Source organism: Rhinichthys klamathensis, unplaced genomic scaffold (genome assembly GCF_029890125.1).
Source record: "Rhinichthys klamathensis goyatoka isolate OS25496 unplaced genomic scaffold, OSU_Roscu_1.1 h1tg000774l_1, whole genome shotgun sequence".
Lineage (NCBI taxonomy): Eukaryota > Metazoa > Chordata > Actinopteri > Cypriniformes > Leuciscidae > Rhinichthys > Rhinichthys klamathensis.
The window spans coordinates 465,072-487,915 of NW_026607173.1; the positions used below are offsets into that span (position 1 = coordinate 465,072).

At 40.9% G+C, this 22,844-nt stretch overlaps 3 protein-coding genes across 3 annotated transcripts; all 3 read left to right on the plus strand.

Annotated features, from left to right (window-relative positions):
* The first annotated feature begins 12,983 nt into the window (after positions 1-12,983).
* On the plus strand, positions 12,984-14,837 carry LOC130077730 (GATA zinc finger domain-containing protein 14-like). The gene has a single exon (XM_056243055.1). The coding sequence runs from the start codon at positions 12,984-12,986 to the stop codon at positions 14,835-14,837; it is 1,854 nt and encodes a 617-aa protein (XP_056099030.1).
* Positions 14,838-15,056: 219 nt separating this feature from the next.
* Positions 15,057-16,256, plus strand: LOC130077731 (GATA zinc finger domain-containing protein 14-like). Its single transcript, XM_056243056.1, has one exon. The coding sequence runs from the start codon at positions 15,057-15,059 to the stop codon at positions 16,254-16,256; it is 1,200 nt and encodes a 399-aa protein (XP_056099031.1).
* Positions 16,257-16,783: 527 nt separating this feature from the next.
* On the plus strand, positions 16,784-20,308 carry LOC130077732 (uncharacterized). The gene is given in 4 exon segments (XM_056243057.1): positions 16,784-16,790; positions 17,819-18,100; positions 18,103-20,195; positions 20,198-20,308. Coding segments are annotated over 4 exon segments (2,409 nt in total). The 3' UTR covers positions 20,225-20,308.
* Positions 20,309-22,844: the final 2,536 nt, after the last annotated feature.

Here is a 22,844-nt window from a genome sequence, read left to right on the forward strand (position 1 = left end):
TTTACCTTATACAAGGAAATATTTGGACATTGAAATAGCCACCGAATGTGAATTACACATTGGCTAGGTATGCTTTTCTGTGGATATAGCACCAGAAATGTGATAAATGTGACAGGTTTGGCTCTGGCAGTTCATTAGGAAATTCCTTTTCCAGCTCTGTAAATCTTTAACCTGTGTAGTACAGCACAAAGGAGCAGCTAAAAGTGGCCCTTCTGAAAATAATAAAGAAAAAGTAACAATATCGTACCATCAAGGGACAGAAGTCTACCATCAGCCAAAAATAATAACAATGCAGAGAAAGCGAGAGAGCACTCACAGCTGTGTGTCGGCAGCCTTTGCTACAGTCGTAACGTTAAAGAAACAGTCACTGAATGGACTCAAATCATGGCCCAAATTCTGTTGTTTTCTGTAAAAGCACTGGCCTCCCATAGCATTGCTAAGAAATTTCAATTATGTTCTCAAAGAGGCAGGCGAAAGGGCCCATTGAGAGTGTCAGGCAACCCTGTGACATGATGAAAGGCTAGCCTTTAATGTTACGGGGGATTAAAGATAACTTTTGAACGATCCCTTGCTCAACGTATAGGCAGCTCCTCTTTCACCCAAGCATAATAAGTTTTCAGCTGCCACCATTTTAATTACTTTCTTCTAAAACGTTAACCACGTTGGCCTGGGTTAAAAGAAACACGATCAGCAGGTTGGCCGTGATATAGTTCGTCTAGCCCTGTGTTTGAGTCAAGCCTATGCAGGTATCCCATTGATTGCATAGGGGTGCCACTTAAGTTCCTAGAGAGGGTGGGCTCTGGAAAACATCCATCTCACAGTAAGACTGAAGCTCCCTTAATGATCCACAAGTGCACCATAAATTATGTTAATGGTTTTTAGCCCTTGAACGCTAACCCTTTGTTCCATCCAACTGGTGGAGCCGCTGATGTCTTCATGGGACCATGACCATATCTCAGATAAATTGATTAAGTTGCCAGTAGCATTAGCTAGATGGTGAAGGGTGATCACGTACATTTGCTGTGGTCTTGTACCATGTAGACAACAAGTCAACCTAAACATCATGACAATGACCAAGGCTAGATGTAATAAATATTGACAGGCCACAGTAACAAGGACTGTAATGAGGATCGTTCTTCACCATTCTAGAGATGTTTGATAAGTGAACAAACTAATTAATCTTTTTAATTAATCAGTTTAACCCATCTAAACAATTCAAAAATTGGTGGTTCTCGAGACAAAAAAATCTCTGAACATCTCTTTTAAACATGCCTGACTCATAATGATACCATGAGTGAACAGATGGTTTGACTTTTTATGAACTTTTTAATGCGTCAAAGTGGTAGTTGCGTAGCTGTACGGAAGGACATAAATCTCTCAGATTTCATAAAAAAGATCTTCATTTTTGTTCCGAAGATGAACGAAAGTCTTAAAGGTTTGGAACGACATGAGGGTGATAATTAATGACAGAATGTATTTGTATATGAACTAACCCTTTGAGTTATGTGTCTTGTGTTAACGTTAGTTGTCTCGTATACTTTGATCTCTTGGTGTTCATTAAAAGTATCTTTATTCATTCTGCATCAAGCATCTCGTCTTTTGGAGTATACAAAGACAGTGACACTGGTGGAACTGAAACACCAACAACTTGTATTCCTTTTAACACAAATTATGATTACAGGAGCATATTATTGAATTAATATCAATAAAATTTTCAAACGAGATACAGCATTAACCTTTTAGCGCCATTCAACAGACATATCATTTCTGAACTGCTACGATGTGTACAACAACCCAAAAACATGGTCAGATTCAGGTTGCAAGGTTTAGATAAAACAGAGCATGTTTTAGCACTATACACTGGACATTTCAATTTGAAAGTGTTGTGAAATGTGCACGAAATGTAAGAGATGAATCATTTACAGTGATTCTCAAGTCAACAACTCATTGACTCAATGAACCAAGAACCATCTCTTTTGTATGTCCGACATGTAATGCTACAAGAACCAATGAGTGAATTTATACTAAATGCATTTAGAGTGAAATTACATAAAAGAATCACATAAAAAAAAAAAACAGATTAAACCATTGAAACGAAATGTTCGAAAGACTCTGCCTCAATATCATTTGCTTGCCTTGAGGCTAAAAATATATTTTGCTATTAGAATTTACGGGTGAGCTGAGAAGGCCATGCTGAGCGCTCTTAAAAACATCTATTAAGCGATGGGTAATCATCTGGATATAAGGACATTGGAAATCAGCCTTGAAGAGACTGATTTCAGCTCTGAAACACTCTGTCATTACCTTCATATCAAATCTACAGTGTAATTCTCCATCTTATTAGCTAAAGTAAAATCCAAATGAAAACAGATGCTGAAAACTCCATCCCGAGAGTAATAGTCCACCCACGCCTGACTGAGCATGTATAAAGTATAGCATTAATCCTCTATGGAAAAATATGTTTTTGTACATCTGTGTTAGAGCCTCGGCTTAGACCTTAATAACAGATTGAACCGTCACGCGGAAGCGACAGCACCTGATTGGCTGGCGATGACAGATTTCCTCTCAGGGTACGGTCATCTGTCCGCACCTTCAGAGTGTGGCTCTATCTCCTCACATGAGGCTACTGGAGCGGCTTGAACATTCCAGAGGACCGCAGCGCTCATAAAACCCCTCGCAACAGCCCAGAACAGCATCAAACTTTCGTTTCACACACCGTTTCACAGTGTCATGTTTTGTGTCATTTACTGTGTTCCGAAAATAAACCCCTGCAGAGTCTTCTTCCAATAATGCAGTATTCCCCATGCGGCAGCCTGGCAAAGTTCACTCCGCTCTACTCCCTGGGTTCTTCGTTCAACAAAGCTGTGCTTTGCCCAAGGTGATGGTATTGTTTTGGTACGTTATGACGGGGAAGGAGAAACAAATGAAGGTGAAACACAGGACAGTATCTGCTTGTTCGAGAGGTAGCTCTCTGCAGATCTGCAGCAGTCTTCTGCTGTGTGTTTGCGTGCATGGGAAGATGTTCGTGTGTGTGCGAGTGAGCAAATGGCATCTTTTTGAGACCTAAAATGCTCATTTAACATAAAAAATATATCAGAGATGTTTCTGCAGAGATAGTCTGTGTCCGGGCTATTATGGTTAACTAAAACGAAAAGTAAACCCATTAAAAAAAAATGTTGTTACTTGAAATAATATAAATGTTAAAGGAACACTTCACCCATTTGCATTTAGCTTTGTATCGTTAGAAAGCCAGTCATATTTTTGAATGGTCGTGCATTATTCCCTCATTATTTTTCCCTGAGACAGGAGAAATAAGGATTTCAGTTTTGCAGTTCCTGCTTATAATGATGTAAAAATCGTCATTTTGCGTCATTGTAAGCAGGAAGTCCCATATTTTGCTAGAGGGGCTGAGACTACAAAAACTCGGTCCTTATTTTCCCAGGGGGTGGGACACACTCACGCTACAGACCTATTACAGATCAGTGGGTGGGACTTCACTTTCTGAAACTAAAAGCAATATCCTCCATCTTGTTTGGAAGCTAAGCTAACAGGTGCTGTGGAGCGCCAGATGTAAAGTTACGACAATGGCGAAATGTACTCAATATGATATGGAAGAAGAGGATTTCGAAAGTCTGATGCTCGAATCAGATGTTCGTGGCTACTTTTACGAGTTAACCTTTCACGAGTTAACTTTTACCATCCTAGTTTCGCACCGCATATGTTCTGACTGAACATCCCGGTATCATGCAATAATTCACCGTTTCGAAAGAAATACAAATGGGGAGTAATTCACTAATGAGTTCGGCATCTAACTAGAAATTTTACGTGAAATGAATTTCAATCTCTGGTGGTAGCTAGCCTTGGAGATGGAAGAGTGATTTCTCTGATAGGCGGATTCCTCATAGGCGCTGTTCTGGATTAGTGGGAGTGGCTTGCGGAGATGTGCAATGTGGGAGTTGTTGTCTTTCATACAAATAACCCCTAAAGTTACTTTATGTCTTTTCTCGGTCAAGAAGGCACCAAATTCAAAATTAATTTTACATTTCGACTACATATATGGCCCACTTTCAATAAAGATTAATGTTTCCACGGGTGAAATGCTCCTTTAACTGAAATACAATAAAATATAAAAAGAAATGTAAACTTATTTTATTCCTAGTCTCAAAGGCAACATTTTCTTTTAGTTTAAAATGATGTACTAAAATAACTAAAACTGAATTAAAAAAATAAATAAAACTAAACTAATAAAAATTGACAAAACACAACAAATAAAAGTTGAATGTCTTTAACTAAATTTAAAATGTTAACCGATTATATAAAAATAGAAACTATTTACAAATATTTTGGTCTATGTCAAACTAAAATATTTTCATATTTTGAGTTGGGCCTGCTAGTTTTTTATAGCTGTGTGTATTATAAATATATGTGAATTATATGTGTATTATAAATATATAGATTTTAAATATTTGTTCAAAATGTTAACAAGATGGAAAACGTTTGTAAAGGAATATGACAATTTGCAATGGAATGGACGGGAAGTTATTTCAGGAAGCTTTTTTTATTTTTATTTTGGAATACAGTTGCAAAGAAACTTCACATGCCATTCTGGATCTTAAAATAAAATAACAGATATCTATTAATGTTTTTAGGTCATAATTGAATTTATGGTATTGATGTTATATTTATACAAGGTACTCTGAGGAACTAAGGAAAGAATACCATGATACATCTAAAAAATAAAAATAAAAATGTAATACCATCATCTATTTTTGCACTTCTTTGTTAAAGGAATAATACTACACCAGACCAAATGGACTGGTGAATACCGGTACAAAAGATCTGTCAGGTAAAGTATTCCTCAAGAAGCCAAAGCGCTGAGAGGCAGTTAAGGTGGGATTGAGGTGAAGAGTGATAAAAGGAGAAAGAACAAGCCCAGCTGCCACAGGAGGTGCACAATAGCACTATCCACAGATATAATAGCACGTCCTGCTGCACCAAGGCAGTTTGGTTCATCTCTAGCGCACTCATCACATCAGCACTTCATTACCTCATGTGTTCCTTTGATTACTATTCAAATCTCTGACTTGGGTTGCACTTTACACATGGTTTCTCTGTTAATTTGTCCTTCAAACCAAATCCCCACTACTACTCAATCACCTTTATTTATTTATTGTCTTTTTTATGATACTCTTCCCCTTGTTTTTTCCACTGGCAGACATGGACTACAAGCATCTAACAATCAGAATCCATGCAGTGGTTACAGCACTCAGCTTCTGACGACACACACCCACAGACCACCGAAAGTCCGTCAACTGGCCGCCTGACGGGAATGTAAGTTAGTAGAAAGTCAGAAGTTCCTATTGGTTAGCATGCTTTACACAACGTTTAATGTCGAGGTTCACAAGTCTGCTGGGAAACGAAAGCAAAGCATACAATAAAAAAAATGTAAAGTATGATTTTATCATAGGATTTGCCTAAAGGCCTGTTCACACCGGCCGACGTTTAACGCCTCGTGACTAAACAAAGGCCGCCAATGTGAGTGTGCACACCGACACGAAATACGCCACGCGTAAAAGCGTCATTTAAAAAAAAAAAACGCCTCGAGTTCGTTTTTTTAGTTTGACGCGCCGCGTCAAAAACTATCCGACCAATAATATTGACGCTTTTGCTCACGTGTCTGGAGCTTCTGAAGTTACAGTAAAACACAACTTGGGGGCGCTCAAACACAAAACGGTCTTGCCGAGCACACATACGTAACGGCGAAGAAGATATACGCCAAGTAGCGTCTACACTGCCAGGAAGAAATAAGACGAGGAAGATGCAAGGCAAGATGAATGTAGAGCTGCTGGTCTCGTTGGTCTCGGAGCATAAAGAACTATATGACAAACACGACAGCGACTACAAAAATCTTGACAAAAGAGAATGTAATGGAGTGGTATTGCAGAGCAAATGGGCGCCATCTAATGTCAGGGAATGAATTTGCATATTGTTCACTCGGCTCATCGTCAGTGAAAATCGCTTGGGTGTGAACACAAAAAACGCATTGAAAAACGCTGCCGAATAACGCGCGCCGATATTCGTCCGGTGTGTACGAGCCTTAAAGTTGGTAGGTTAGTGGTCTTAAATCTTCAAAAGATTTTGTTTTTTTATAGTTTGAGGCATTTAGTAACATGGTCATATGCATACTAGGCCTACTGTTCAAATGTTTGGGGTCAATAATAATAATAATAATAAGTGTTTCTTGAGCAGCATTATTTGAATGATTTCTAAAGGATCATGTGACACTTAATACTGGAGTAATGATGCTGAAAATACAGCTTTGATTCACAGGAATAAATTACATTTTAAAATATTCACATAGTTTCATATTTCACAACATTACTGTTTTTCTATATTTTTGATCACATATATGCAGTCTTGGTGAGCATAAAAGACCTTCAAAAACGTTAAATCTTACCGACCCCAAACTTTTAAACGGTAGTGCAGGGGTGGGGAACGTTGATCCTGGAGGGCCACTGTCCTGCAGAGTTTAGCTCCAAGGATCAACGTTCCCCACCCCTGCGGTAGTGTATACCAAAACAAACTGAGGTCCATTTTACACGTCACGTGTATGTACACGCAAGATGTAATTGGCCAGAATAAGCTACAAAATGCAATGGACTTTATATTGATACTAATTGATATTATACACTGGCTGTGCTGTGTAAGAGAGAGACGTTAGATCTGTACAGCACCATTTGTGTTTTGAGCCACAGCATGTCTTTGTGTACCTCTCTAAACAGGGAAAGATGTTCTAGATTTTCTGAGAATAGCCAAATCAACAGTGTCCTCAGCAAAGGATGGAAATTAAATTTCACGAGCTTTCTAATGGAATCGTGACACAGCTCAGATGGAAAGATGCATGGTAAGATTAGACAGAATGGCGTGATTTTCTCAGACCAATGTCTTTGACTGCTTTTGTTCAACCGTTTGTACAATGCCAGTTGTGATAAGCATATTTCAGTTTTTTCAGCATATTTCAGCCCTTTTTTGGTAATTTAGGCTACTTTTTTCACATATCACCTGCAAATTTTATTTTAATGCACTTAACTCTTTCCCCGCCAGCGTTGTGTCTACATGTCTTTCCCCGTCAAACATTTTCACAAAAGTTTCATGGCGCCCAGAATCTTTCGTTGTGTGTATATCTGAACATGCAATTTATCAGAAGAACAAAGCCTCTGCAAAAAAAAAAAAAAAAAAAAAAACTGTTTTATCCTAGCCTCATGCATTATTTTTTATCAACACTTGAAAATGGGTAAGTTTCATTAAAAAAGCAACATTTTGAGCAGAAAAATAAGTTTTTGTCAAAGACTTCACAGATGGAGTAGATTGAGTCTATTAACACTCCTAAAGCTTGCACAGTCCTATATCCCATTTCATTCAGTAACATTATGCAGATTTGATTTACATGCTGTTTAATGTTGGTGTTCGCATTATTTTACATATGCATGATTACATATAAAATCGCTTGTTTCTGCATCTTCCTCGCACGTGTTTTGATCAGGAGGTTCAGTACTCTTTCAGAAGATGTGTAATAGCGCGTGCTACCGTATAACAGTGAAAACGAATTGTCAGAAAATTCTGTCAATGGCAAGGAAGCGTTGGCTCACAAATTACTAAAATTTAACGTCAATGGCGGGGAAAAAGGGTTAAATGAAGTAGCAAGAAGGGTCAATTCTCAGAGCCTATTTTTTCGATGGCCTACACTAGAACGGCAACACACTCAAATGGCAATTCATAAATTGGTGGCTAAATGATGTGACTGTAAGATCTCATTCGTATGTTTGTGTACAATCTGCTTACTCCCCACTGAAGGTTAGGTTTAGGTGTAGAGCTTCTTGCTTACTTTTTTCAGAAATCTCCACCTCATACACTCACCGGCCACTTTATTAGGTACCCCATGCTAGTAACGGGTTGGACCCCCTTTTGCCTTCAGAACTGCCTCAATTCTTCGTGGCATAGATTCAACAAGGTGCTGGAAGCATTCCTCAGGGAGTTTGGTCCATATTGACATGATGGCATCACACAGTTGCCGCAGATTTCCATTTCCGCTGCACATCCATGATGCGAATCTCCCGTTCCACCACATCCCAAAGATGCTCTATTGGGTTGAGATCTGGTGACTGTGGAGGCCATTTTAGTACAGTGAACTCATTGTCATGTTCAAGAAACCAATTTGAAATGATTAGAGCTTTGTGACATGGTGGAAGTAGCCATCAGAGGATGGGTACATGGTGGCCATAAAGGGATGGACATGGTCAGAAACAATGCTCAGGTAGGCCGTGGCATTTAAACGATGCCCAATTGGCACTAAGGGGCCTAAAGTGTGCCAGGAAAACATCCCCCACACCATTACACCACCACCACCAGCCTGCACAGTGGTAACAAGGCATGATGGTTCCATGTTCTCATTCTGTTTACGCCAAATTCTGACTCTAACATCTGAATGTCTCAACAGAAATCGAGACTCATCAGACCAGGCAACATTTTTCCAGTCTTCAACTGTTCAATTTTGGTGAGCTCTTGCAAATTGTAGCCTCTTTTTCCTATTTGTAGTGGAGATGAGTGGTACCCGGTGGAGTCTTCTGTGTTCACGATTACTTTTCCTGTGTAGCCTACATGCATCTTTCTCTACCATGAACGATAATGTTATTCCCCCGATGCTGATGTACAGATCCAGTGTTACATTTGACATATTTCTCTTGGTTGTTTAGTTGCCTTAACCTTATATTGCAGCGATGTGCTGCATGCAGTACTAGGGTTTGGTTTCCCTCAATATGTCAGGATTCCCCTGCTGGACATATAAAACGCTTAACGTAGCTTAATGGACATAAAAGACCAAACTCGCAGGCTAGCAGATGGACTCAGAATATGAATTTAACGCGCAAAGTTTAATGCTGAGCGTTTCCCAGTGATATACTGGCATAAATTTGGTTTGACATTGGACATTCGCACATTTAGGGACCGTCTCTAAAGTTACATACGAAATTGGTATACACGTTTCTAACTTAAATACCATTTGAAAAGAACGACTTACAGTCATAAAACCAACTGTAAAGTGTTCATGTAGGTGTCAGGCTCAGGCATAATCCGCAATTTATTCAAATAGATTGAAGTTTGCTATTGAAGTTAGAAACGTTTATGCCTATAGGACTTGTTACTTTAGAGACGGTCCCTAAATTTTCGAATGTCAACCCAATTTTACATTTAGTCTTTTAGCTGGCACTTTTATCCAAAGCGACTAGTTAAACTAACAATATAGAACAACAATATGAAAGTGCTACTTCCCAGTTTAATCTAATGCAGTACATGTACAATACATACTTTCCAAATAAGGTGCGAGTTTGGTCTTTTATATCACTGTAGTCCATTAAGCTACGCTTTGTCCTGACGGAATTCGGGGAATCTTTGAGTATGATGATGTATTGAGGGAAACAGATTATAATCCCGTTCACTGTAGAAAAGGCTGATAACATAAGGCTACACAGGGAAAGTAACAATGAATGAAACATAAAAACAGCTTTTGTGCCTTTATCATCTTTTCCGCATATATACTGACCCAGATAATCGTCACAAAAAAACATAATGCATGCTGAGTTTTTATGAATGAATGGCTTGCGCTAACTGTTGCTCTGGTCTTCGTCAACAACACGCGCTTGCACCCCCTGCTGGTGAGGTCGACTAACAGCAGATGGAGATTATGCTCGGTAATCGACTGCTTTTCCTGCAGCTCCTGGATGTCAACGTTGAATTTACTGTCGAATTTGAACCACTGAATTTGTGGAAGCGAATTTGCAAAGCGAAATAAAATGGACCGAAAACCGCCTGTTGAATATTATAGGTTGTATTTTTAACCAGTTTGAATATTTGGGAAATGAAATATGAAAGGTGAATATGGATTATTGAAATTTTACTAATGAAAATGTGTTTGAAATGTTTTGATTTGAAATATTCACAGCTTAAATATTCAACCATGCTAAATTTCAGCCTATAAAAATACAAGCCCTAAAAATACAATGCATTAAAATACAAGCAGGGTTAATGCAATGCATATTTTTTTCAAGTAGTACAATTCAACAGGCTTTTTGTTTCAAAAACATTTGGGATTATTTTACTTCCATAGTTAACGAGCAGTTGGACAGGTGTACCTAATAAAGTGGCCGGTGAGTGTAAAATACTTATGTTTTCACATAAGATTGGGTTGAGAGGGCCGCAGTGAAAGCTCTGAGTTTCTTTCCACTTGAAAGCTGTTAAATACGTAGCCTTGTGTAAGGGTGAAATCGTTAATGTTTTCTGTGTTAAAATGTTTTTTCTAATCAGTTTAATGTGCCAAGACAACTTTAAGTAAGCGATTTGCTGACTGACTTTATAGCTTTGCTCTATTTGTTTGAGCAAGCTGGCTTGTCAGCTTCAGGCTCAGCTAATGGCTCGAGTTTGGGGCGGGGCTACCTGCTTGTCCAATAAATGAAGGACAGAGACAGTCCAGAACTATAGGGGAGGGCGGGGCACAATCTAACGCTGGGTTAAATGTAACACTGACCTTTTACATAGTTAGTCAGGGTCAAGCAGATTGTGTTTCCGCTTTTTTTCCTCTGACTGCCAGGAGACTTGTGGAAAGTTTTGATAAGATTTCGTGAAGATACTGGACAAAGAGTGTTTTGACACGATGCAAGTCCATTTTTTCATCATACGTTTTTTTTTTTTGGTTTCTGAGTTGGATGTGTACGTCATCAAATCTTATTTTATATTATCTTTGTCACTGTCTTGTTGGCTAAAACACAGCACCATTTTGAAACATGTCAGCAACTCCTAGCAACTGTTAGCAAGGCTTAAAATATTTTTTACACATCGGGGTTAGTTGTAGCACAGTTTTGCCAAGTGTACAATGATAATGGAATTAAATGAAAACAAGGAGCCTCACAACTTTTCAGGTTTAAGTATTTATGTTAGTGCTGGGCAACGATTAAAAAATTTTATCGCGATTAATCGCGATAAAAAAAATTTTCATTGTTACGCGCAAAATTGAATAATGAATTCTAGTAGTGTATTGCGCACTTTTGATTTAAATGTACTGCTACAAAAGTGCAATAACATGTGGTTTGCAAAAACTTTAAACAAATAAGGTGCTTTTATACCAGCAGTATTCCCTTTACACAGTATCAATAAAATATTTTTTGTAAATCTCAACTTAAACATTAATGTAATCAAATCAAATATTTAAACAAAGCTATTTGCCACTGCCAGGGCATTACCTTTTATCTAGCTTGTTAAAACGAGTCCAGTTTTCTTTCTTTTTTTTTCTGAACAGGTATCTTGTATCAGGGAGCAGCAGAAACAGTCTATGTAGTCAAAGGGTCATGATCACTACTACAGATATAAGTCGACCAACGTTACTTCTCTGATAGCAGCTTAGGTTTGGTCATGGCATGCCATGGTTTCCCACGTAAGATTACATTAAACAGAGGTAAAGCCCAATTTATACTTCTGCATCGAACTCACGCCATAGCTGTGTAGCGCGCGTACCCTGACGTGCATCTCTCCAAAAATGTAACGTCAATTCTACGCGTACCCCAAGCGCTGTGATTGCTAGAACCGCTCCCCGGGTTTCACACTCTCCCTCATGTGTAATTGCGCGTCAACGCGGACAACGACGCAGATATATAAATGAAAACCAACGCGTAGTCTATAGCGTAGAGAGGCTCCGGTGTAGGTCCGACGCAGAAGTATAAAGCAGCCTAGAGTGAGGTGAAGTGGTCGAGCACAGGTGCAGCGACAAGCGGGTGCGTTCCTGTGAAACTGTTGCAGTCATGCTCGCCTCACGCACACGCACGTGCCCGCGCGTTGCCGAAGTTGAATTGTCTAACTTTTTTGTACACGACGCGCAGCACAAATCATTGGAAGAGAGACTGATCCTCGGCTCGCTGTTTGTGAGTTTCCAGAATCTAAATAGTTATCAGGACATCAACAGGAGGGAATTCACATGGCAGAGCATCCCCGCTAAACTAAACGCAGGCCTATCAGGTAAAGTTATGTATAATTTTAATTTAAGTTAAAAAGGCTACAGCTGCGTAGCGCACAGAAGCCGGTGCCATGGTTACTAAGAGCGCCTGTCATTCACTCGCGGAGCGCTGTCTCCCTTTCTGTTCACCTGAGAGAACCTGCCAAAGCCTCTCCACTGCTTGTTTGGGTGGGTTATTTGCTGGCTGACCAACATCCCACCCCTCCTGTGATCATGGTTTGACTGTAGGCCTATGTGTATTCAGAGGCAGTGAGCAACGGACTTTCAAAATAATAATAAAAAAAAACCTCTGCGTTAACACGCGATAAAAAAATTGTCGGCATTAATTAATAAATGCGTTAACGCGATAACGCGTTAACTTGCCCAGCACTAATTTATGTATATATATTTATTTTGCCACATTTAACTTTGTTGGACTTTCACAAACAATGTTGGAATTTGAATGTCAAAGTAGTTTTTTTTTTTTCACTTTGTAGCTATGGGATTTTTTTACTATGCATTGATCACTTGTTTATTTATTAAAAGTATAGCCTGTTTTTCATGCAATAAACCTGGTGCGATGCAGTTGAAACGAGGAAGCAGGATCCAAATACAGCACACTTTATTAAACAAACTCCAGACTTTACAAACTCCGATTCGGGAACGGAACAACCAACATCCAACGGAACACAACCAACATCCAACGGAACAACAACCAACATCCAACATCCAACGTAAAAACAACCAACGGAACAACAATCAACATCCAACGGAACAACAACCAACGGAACAACAACCAACATCCAACAGAACAACAACCAACAGGACAACAACCAACGGAACAACAACCAACATCCAACGGAACAACAACCAACATCCAACGGAACAACAACCAACATCCAACGGAACAACAACCAACATCCAACGGAACAACAACCAACATCCAATGGAACAACAACCAACGGAACAACAACAACCAACATCCAACGGAACAACAACCAACATCCAACGGAACAACATCCAACGGAACAACAACAACCAAAATCCAACGGAACAACCACCAACGGAACAACAACCAACGGAACAACCACCAACATCCAACGGAACAACCACCAGCGGAACAACCAACGGAACAACAACCAACATCCAACGGAACAACCACCAACGGAACAACAACCAACTTCCAACGGAACAACCACCAACTTCCAACAGAACAACCACCAACATCCAACGGAACAACCACCAGCGGAACAACCAACGGAACAACAACCAACATCCAACGGAACAACCACCAACGGAACAACAATCAACATCCAACAGAACAACAATCAGCATCCAACAGAACAACAACCAAAATCCAACGGAACAACCACCAACGGAACAACAACCAACGGAACAACAACCAACATCCAACAGAACAACAACCAACATCCAACAGAACAACAACCAACAACCAACGGAACAACAACCAAAGGAACAACAACCAACATCCAACGGAACAACAACCAACATCCAACGGAACAACAACCAAAGGAACAACAAACAACATCCAACGGAACAACAACCAACATCCAACGGAACAACAACCAAAGGAACAACAACCAACATCCAACGGAACAACAACAACCAAAATCCAACGGAACAACAACCAAAGGAACAACAACCAACATCCAACAACCAACATCCAACAGAACAACAACCAACATCCAACGGAACAACCAACATCCAACGGAACAACGACCAAAGGAACAACAACCAACATCCAACGGAACAACAACCAAAGGAACAACAACCATCATCCAACGGAACAACAACCAACGGAACAACAATAACCAAAATCCAACGGAACAACAACCAAAGGAACAACAACCAACATCCAATGGAACAACAACCAACGGAACAACAACCAACATCCAACGGAACAACAACCAAAGGAACAACAACCAACATCCAACGGAACAACAACCAAAGGAACAACAACCAACATCCAACGGAACAACAACCAAAGGAACAACAACCAACATCCAACGGAACAACAACCAAAGGAACAACCAACTCCGATTCGGGAACGAAACAACCAACATCCAACGGAACACCACCAACATCCAACGGAACAACAACCAACATCCAACATCCAACGGAACAACAACCAACGGAACAACATCCTAACAGAACAACAACCAACAGGACAACAACCAACATCCAACGGAACAACAACCAACATCCAATGGAACAACAACCAAGGGAACAACAACCAAAGGAACAACAACCAACATCCAACGGAACAACATCCAACGGAACAACAACAACCAAAATCCAACGGAACAACCACCAACGGAACAACCAACATCCAACGGAACAACAACCAACATCCAACGGAACAACCACCAGCGGAACAACCAACGGAACAACAACCAACATCCAACGGAACAACCACCAACGGAACAACAATCAACATCCAACAGAACAACAATCAACATCCAACAGAACAACAACCAAAATCCAACGGAACAACAACCAACATCCAACGGAACAACATCCAACAGAACAACAACCAACATCCAACAGAACAACAACCAACATCCAACGGAACAACAACCAAAGGAACAACAACCAACATCCAACGGAACAACAACCAAAGGAACAACAACCAACATCCAACAGAACAACCAACATCCAACGGAACAACAACCAAAGGAACAACAACCAACATCCAACGGAACAACAACCAAAGGAACAACCAACATCCAACAGAACAACAACCAAAGGAACAACAACCAACGGAAAAACAACCAAATGAACAACAACCAACATCCAACGGAACAACAACCAAAGGAACAACCAACATCCAACAGAACAACAACCAACATCCAACGGAACAACCAACATCCAACGGAACAACAACCAAAAGGAACAACAACCAACATCCAACGGAACAACCACCAACGGAACAACAACCAACATCCAACGGAACAACATCCAACAGAACAACAACCAAAGGAACAACAACCAACATCCAATGGAACAACATCCAACGGAACAACAACCAAAGGAACAACAACCAACATCCAACGGAACAACAACCAACGGAACAACAACAACCAAAATCCAACGGAACAACAACCAAAGGAACAACAACCAACATCCAACGGAACAACAACCAACATCCAACGGAACAACAACCAAAGGAACAACAACCAACATCCAACGGAACAACAACCAAAGGAACAACAACCAACATCCAACAGAACAACAACCAACATCCAACGGAACAACGACCAAAGGAACAACAACCAACATCCAACGGAACAACCAACATCCAACGGAACAACAACCAACGGAACAACAACAACCAACATCCAACGGAACAACAACCAAAGGAACAACAACCAACATCCAACAGAACAACAACCAAAGGAACAACAACCAACAACATCCAACGGAACAACAACCAAAGGAACAACAACCAACATCCAACGGAACAACAACCAAAGGAACAACAACCAACATCCAACGGAACAACAACCAAAGGAACAACCAACATCCAACAGAACAACAACCAAAGGAACAACAACCAACGGAAAAACAACCAAATGAACAACAACCAACATCCAACGGAACAACAACCAAAGGAACAACCAACATCCAACAGAACAACAACCAACATCCAACGGAACAACCAACATCCAACGGAACAACAACCAAAAGGAACAACAACCAACATCCAACGGAACAACCACCAACGGAACAACAACCAACATCCAACGGAACAACAACCAAAGGAACAACAACCAACATCCAACGGAACAACAACCAAAGGAACAACAACCAACATCCAACGGAACAACCAACATCCAACGGAACAACAACCAAAGGAACAACAACCAACATCCAACGGAACAACAACCAACGGAACAACAACCAACATCCAACAGAACAACAACCAACATCCAACAGAACAACAACCAAAGGAACAACATCCAACATCCAACGGAACAACAACCAACGGAACAACAACCAACATCCAACGGAACAACAACCAACATCCAACGGAACAACAACCAACGGAACAACAACCAACGGAACAAGGAACAAGGAACAACGAACAACATACAACATCCAACATCATCAAGAACTCACAAGACTGAACAAGACACAGGGCTTAAATACATACAGGACTAACGACGAGACAAGGGAAGGGACACCTGTGAACATTTAAACAATCAACCAATGACAACATGACACAACAGACAATGGAACACAAGGCAAGATCACATGACTAGAACAGGGGATCACATGACAGACAAGAAACAGGAACAAGAAACAAAGCCCAAACCGTGACAAAACCCTTTAAAATGTGATTTTTAAGCTCGTTTTTATTATTATTAATAATAATAATTTTGCATGCAGCTGCCACACAAAAATATAATTCAATTGCAATATTTGATGATTTTATTTATTTATTTATGTATTTATTGCAAAACTGTGCAGCCCTTTCCTATATCTCTATCCATGATATTAGATATCTCTATCCATAATAGAAGGATGATTGGATGAGGGATGGATGTATGGATATATATCTATACAGATGCACAAACAATATCAAACTATACAGATAAAATAGTACTGAATTATGTGTTACACACAAGTGTTACAACTAACCCCTCTGTCTGTTACAATTAACCCCGCACATAGGGTAAGTTGTAACATTTGCACTTCTGTCACTTTCAGGGCAACTGTACGAAAATGGCAGGTCCTAGAAAAAAAACTTTAAGTCTTCATTTGTAGCAGAGATGTTGCTTGTGTAAAAAAAAAGATTAAACTAACTTAAAATTATTTTTTTAATAATTGAGCCAAAACCAAAATGTGTTCGGTTGTTCCCCGCTCTCCCCTACATTACAAACTTCAAGAGAGAACTTACAAATCAGCTAGTTTTGTTTTCCTTGGAGAGATTTCATTTTTCTAAGAGAAAATACATATATTAAAAGACAAAATGAACACGTATATTGCCATAGATAAAATTAAACATAGACTAGGGGGATCTAGAGGCAGAGAAAAGGGGCTCCAGAAATCTCTATCATCAGATTTGTCATCCATTTAAAATAATTTGCATGTTTTCCCAGCCTTTAAGACATTTGAAATGAGAATGCTAATACTCTGGGGTTTTGTGTGGGTTCATGTACTTGTGGCCATCACAGTACATTGCGTTGACTCTGTGGAGGCTTAACGCATTCCTTTATTTCATCAAGGCTTGATTACTTCTGTGAAGATTCTCCCCCTCTTTCTGATAATCTGATGCTCTTAAATGAAAGCCTTTTCATTGTTCTACACTTTCTCATTTTCCTCTTTTGTGCTCAGTGGACCCTTTAGGGAAGTGGCTCATCAGAGAGAATGCTCATTTATAGTGTAACACCAACACGTCTCTCAAATGTTGTCATGGCTAAAGATATGTGGATCATTCCTTATATACAGTACATTTATGTCTCAATATACAGGATAAAATATTACAAATATACTAAGTTTTTAAAGGTGGAAATTAAGCAAGCTTTTTTATCAAACTACTTCAGTTTCACATTAATTTGAGGGGATGTTAAACATTAAACACTTCTAGGACGAAAAAGTTACTATTTTATTGTAACACTTTATTTCAATGGTGCACTTTAAACATTCTACTAACTATAAGTAACTTTGCAACTACATGTCAACTATCAGTCATTAGAGTATTAGTAGACCGTCTGGTTAATATCTGCTAACACTTTATTCTTGCCGCTCTAACGGAAGATGCCGTTAGAGCGGCAAGATCCAGCTCAGCTCCAGGTCCCAGCGGGGTCCCTTACAAGGTCTACAAGCAGTGCCCGCAGCTCCTCAGACGTTTATGGAAGATCCTGAAGGTGATCTGGCGGAGAGGGAAAGTCGCTGCGCAATGGAGACACGCTGAGGGAATCTGGATCCCGAAGGAGGAGGGCTCTTGCAACATTGATCAGTTTCGCACCATCTCGCTGCTCAGTGTTGAAAGCAAGGTCTTTTTCAAAATCGTGTCCCAACGTCTGACGGACTTCCTCCTGACTACATTGACACCTCAGTCCAGAAGGGAGGAGTCCCAGGAGTACCTGGATGTCTGGAGCACACAGGGGTGGTGACACAGCTGATCTAGGAGGCTAGGGAGAGCAAAGGAGATCTGGCAACTCTCTGGCTTGTCCTGGCCAATGCCTATGGGTCTATGCCACATAACCTTGTGGAAACCGCACTGGTAAGACACCATGTTCCTGTCAAGATCCGTAACCTCATCATGGACTATTATAACAACTTCAGCGCACGAGTCTCTTCAGGCCAAGTAACATCCTCCTGGCATCAACTTGAAAAAGGGATAATCACCGGCTGTACAATCTCTGTAACTCTTTTCTCACTAGCCATTAATATGATTGTCAAGTCGGCCGAAGTGGAATGTAGAGGGCCCAAGTCAAGATCTGGGACCCATCAGCCCCCCATAAGAGCTTTTATGGACGACTTAACAGTGATGACAACATCAGTTCCAGGGTGCAGGTGGCTCCTCCAGGGGCTTGAAAGTCTCATCTCCTGGGCAAGGATGAGTTTCAAGCCCGCTAAGTCCAGGTCTCTGGTCCTAAAGAAGGGTAAAGTGTCCGACCGTTTCCGCTTTGCCCTGGGAAAGACCATGATTCCATCGGTGTCTGAAAAACTGGTCAAGAGCCTGGGGAAGATCTTTGATAGCTCCCTGAAGGACTCAGCTGCCATAAAACAAGCCAAGTGCGACCTGACTTCCTGGCTCACAGCGATTGATAGATCTGGCCTCCCCGGAAAAGTCAAAGCCTGGATCTACCAACACGGAGTCTTGCCAAGAATACTCTGGCCCCTGTTAGTCTACGAGGTACCATCATCAACAGTCGAGGTTCTAGAGAAGTCTATCAGCCAGTTCCTCAGAAAATGGCTGGGGCTCCCTCTGTCTTTGAGTAGCATTGCCCTGTACGGCCATTCCACCATGCTGCATCTTCCTTTGAGTGGACTAACAGAGGAGTTCAAAGTCACCCGCTCCAGAGAGGTATTGATGTACAGGGACTCCAGGGACACAAAAGTCGCAGCATAAGGAATCCTCGTGAAGACTGGGAGGAAGTGGCAGGCGCAAGAAGCTGTCAATAGAGCTGAGGCGCGACTAAGGCACAAAACGCTTGTGGGCTCCGTGGCAACGGGACGAGCAGGTCTTGGTTGTTTTCCCAAGCCACGTTACGATCTGGCTCAGGGAAAACAGAGGCGCAGACTAATTCAGGACGAGATACGAGCAGAGGTGGAGGAAGAACGCTGCACCAAAATGGCCGGCATGTCCAAACAAGGAGCGTGGACCAGGTGGGAACATGCAGATCCACGCAGAATAACCTGGGCAGAGCTCTGGAAAGCAGAGCCTTTTCGGATTAAGTTTCTTGTCTAATCGGTCTACAACGTCCTCCCAAGCCCAGCTAACCTGCATACCTGGGGCCTGGCAAACACTCCTGAGTGCAAGCTGTGTCAGAAGAGGGGCACACTGGAGCACATTTTGAGCAGCTGCTCAAAAGCGCTAGGGGAGGGGCGGTACCGCTGGCGCCATGACCAGGTGTTAAAGGCTTTGGCTGACTCTATCCGCACAGCGATCCAGCTCAGCAAGACCCAGGCAGCCCCCAAACAAATAACCACCTTCATCAGAGCTGGGCAGAAGGAACAACACCACCGGCCTAGCTCTACGGGGGGGCTCCTCTCCACTGCTCGTGATTGGCAGCTTCAAGTCGACCTTGGAAAACAGCTTAAGTTTCCAGGCAACATCACAGCCACTTCTCTCCGCCCGGACATGGTGCTAACATCTGAGTCTACTAAGTAAGTGGTCATCCTGGAACTAACTGTCGCCTGGGAAGACCGTATTGAAGAGGCCCACGAGCGCAAGAGGGCTAAGTATGCAGAGCTCAGCTCGGAGTGCCGTAACAACGGCTGGAAAGCTCGCTGCGAGCCAGTCGAGGTCGGGTGCCGAGGTTTCGCTGGCCGCTCACTGCTGCGAACCCTCAAACTCCTTGGAGTGAAAGGACTACAGTTGAAGAAAGCCACCACAAACATTTTAGAGGCTGCAGAGAGGGCTTCTCGGTGGCTGTGGATCCGTAGGGGGGAAACGTGGAGCAACATGCCACTTGGACACAAGCCCGGGACTGATCACCCCCGGTTGGGTCGCCCGGGTGAGTGTGTGAAGATTAAAGACCCGAAACACCCTATGACCCCGGGTTCTTCACTGATGACGTGTCCAAGTAGCACCAGAAGGTGTATTCAAACTCTATTTTGATGCTCCCTCAATAGATACTGACAATAAGTAACTTCATAACTAAATGTCAACTTATTCTACTAACCTGAATCCTCCTAACACCTTACCCTAACCTAACAGTCTACTAACAGTCAACTACAGTCTATTAATAGTCTAAAAAGAGTTAGTTGACATGTAGTTGCAAAGTTGCTTATAGTTAGTAGAATGTCCAAAGTGGATCATCGAAATACAAGTGTTTTTCACCAATTATAATGTTTCAAACAAAACAATAAAATTCTTGAGAATATTGTTTTATTTTGGAAATCCTTCTTTTCTCCAAACAATGTGTAATATAAAGCCTATGGAAACAAGTATGTAGGTTATGCTGTTCATTCTAAGCAGAAAAAGTGTTAACGGGGTCCTATTATGCCCTTTTAAGAAGTATTGATTCTGTTTTTGGGGTGTAGTAGAATATGTTTTCATGCTTGATTGTTCAAAAAACGCATTATTATTCACATATTTTACATTATCACAGCGCCTCTCTCCCCTGTCTGGTTGAATGTGTCGCTTTCGATGAAGCCCCCCCTCCCCCTCCCTTCTGAAATACAACTGTGATTGGTTAGCTGGTCCAGTGTGTTGTGATTGGCAGTGAATAGTGCCAGTTCAGGAAATATCATGCCTCTTCATAATTCCGAGCTCTACTCAGATGTAAATCTTAAAGATGGCGTCAATTTCAAACCATTTCGAGCCCGATTCAGATCCTGACAATGTTAACGAACAAGAGGATCGTGCTGAACGGATTTCAAGCACAGACTTTGCAAGCACGGATTTCACAGGATGTTTCAGAGTGGTATGTTTTTTTTCATTTTTTTTTTTTTCATATTGATACGATGTTATCCACCATTTAATCCTATTTGTTGGAAAACTATGGTAATACAAACAGTAATCGATCACAAAATCATGGATAATTTTCCTAAGGGGTGGTGAACAGTCTTACAAAAGCAAGAGCTTACAAAAGCTAAAGTAAACACTTAATCAATAGTGTAATGTTAGTAATCAGGCTAGCGGAGGCAAAGCTTTGCCCTTCGTTTACATCATAGCTATCATAGCAACTACATACAACTTATAATTGGAAATGGAAGCTTTAGCATTAAGTTCTGCCAGGAAGACTCAATTGCTACGTCACTTATTACCTTCTCATCTATCCAATCGTGTCTAATACTTGCGGTATAAAAGACCAGTACTTACACATGTTTGAGTTTGCAGATGCTGACGCTTTCATTCACCTCCAACCTCCCCACCACCACCAGGATGGTCCCTTCCCCTCCATCCTCCCCACCACCACCAGGATGGTCCCTTCCCCTCCATCCTTCCCACCACCATCAGGATGGTCCCTTCCTATACCTCACAGGGGGTCGGCTGCGCCCCTGCCTTCGTCTTCAGGCAGGAAATGCAGAGTCCGGACCCTCGGATTGCGAGCTATGGACGGGGCCTACGCCAAAGAACTTTATTGCTTGCTGGGCTATCAATAAATGTATTTATTGTTACAGTATTTATTCTCCTGAGTCTTTCTGGTAGAACTGTTAATAGAAAACAGCAAAACACAATACAACTCATTTGACCCAGCATGAGCAACCCAATAATGTGTTTACAGTGCCCCAAACAACCCAGCATTTTGACCCAGCACAATCAACCCAACAATTTGTTTACAGAAACAACCCAGCATTTTTTTTAGTGTACTTACAAGATGTGATTCATAATCAGGAGAAGCTTTTGTGTGTATAGCCTGCATTGTACTCTGTCTGTCTGCTGTTCTCTGTAAAATGTGCAGTGAGTGCACAGACAAATGTTGAGGTTATAATGTTCAGGAACACTGTTAAACAATGTTTTACCTATCTAAGTTTGTCAGCCTTAGGACAAATTTTTTCCAGGGTGGAAAAAACAGCTCAACCAGGCCTCGCCAACTTATTTGCGCATTCTGTGGGCGGGGATTATTTAAATGAGGAACATTATGACTTCATAAGATACGGAAAAAGTGTGTTGTAGTCCAAACGAGCCGTTCGTTTTAGTTTTTGAAAAGTTCTGTTAAATAAAATATCTCCCTTTGGAATGGACTTTGAGCTTTAACCTTGCAGATCTTTTTAATGCTAAAACAGCAACATTACAGACTAACTAAAGTTGACAAAATTGAAAAAGCATAATAGGACGCCTTTTAAATACAAAGAGATTACATTCGAACCTAAAAAAAACTGATTGCTTACAATTTTAAAGCAGAAATTAAAACGACTAAATTAAAAATGAAAAAAAATCACAGAATGTTAACTTGTATGAGGTGTGTTCCTCATACCTCGTACAAAGTAACATTTTGTGTGTGTTTTTTATTAATTTTTATTATAAATGTGTATTTTCGACATTTTATTGCATAAATTATTTTATTTAATAAATGATTGCGCTACTTCTGCTTCATCTGTTTGACGCGCATGCGCCATTGCGCCCCTCGGGGCTCGTTCATTGAAGTATGTGAAGGTTAAAGGT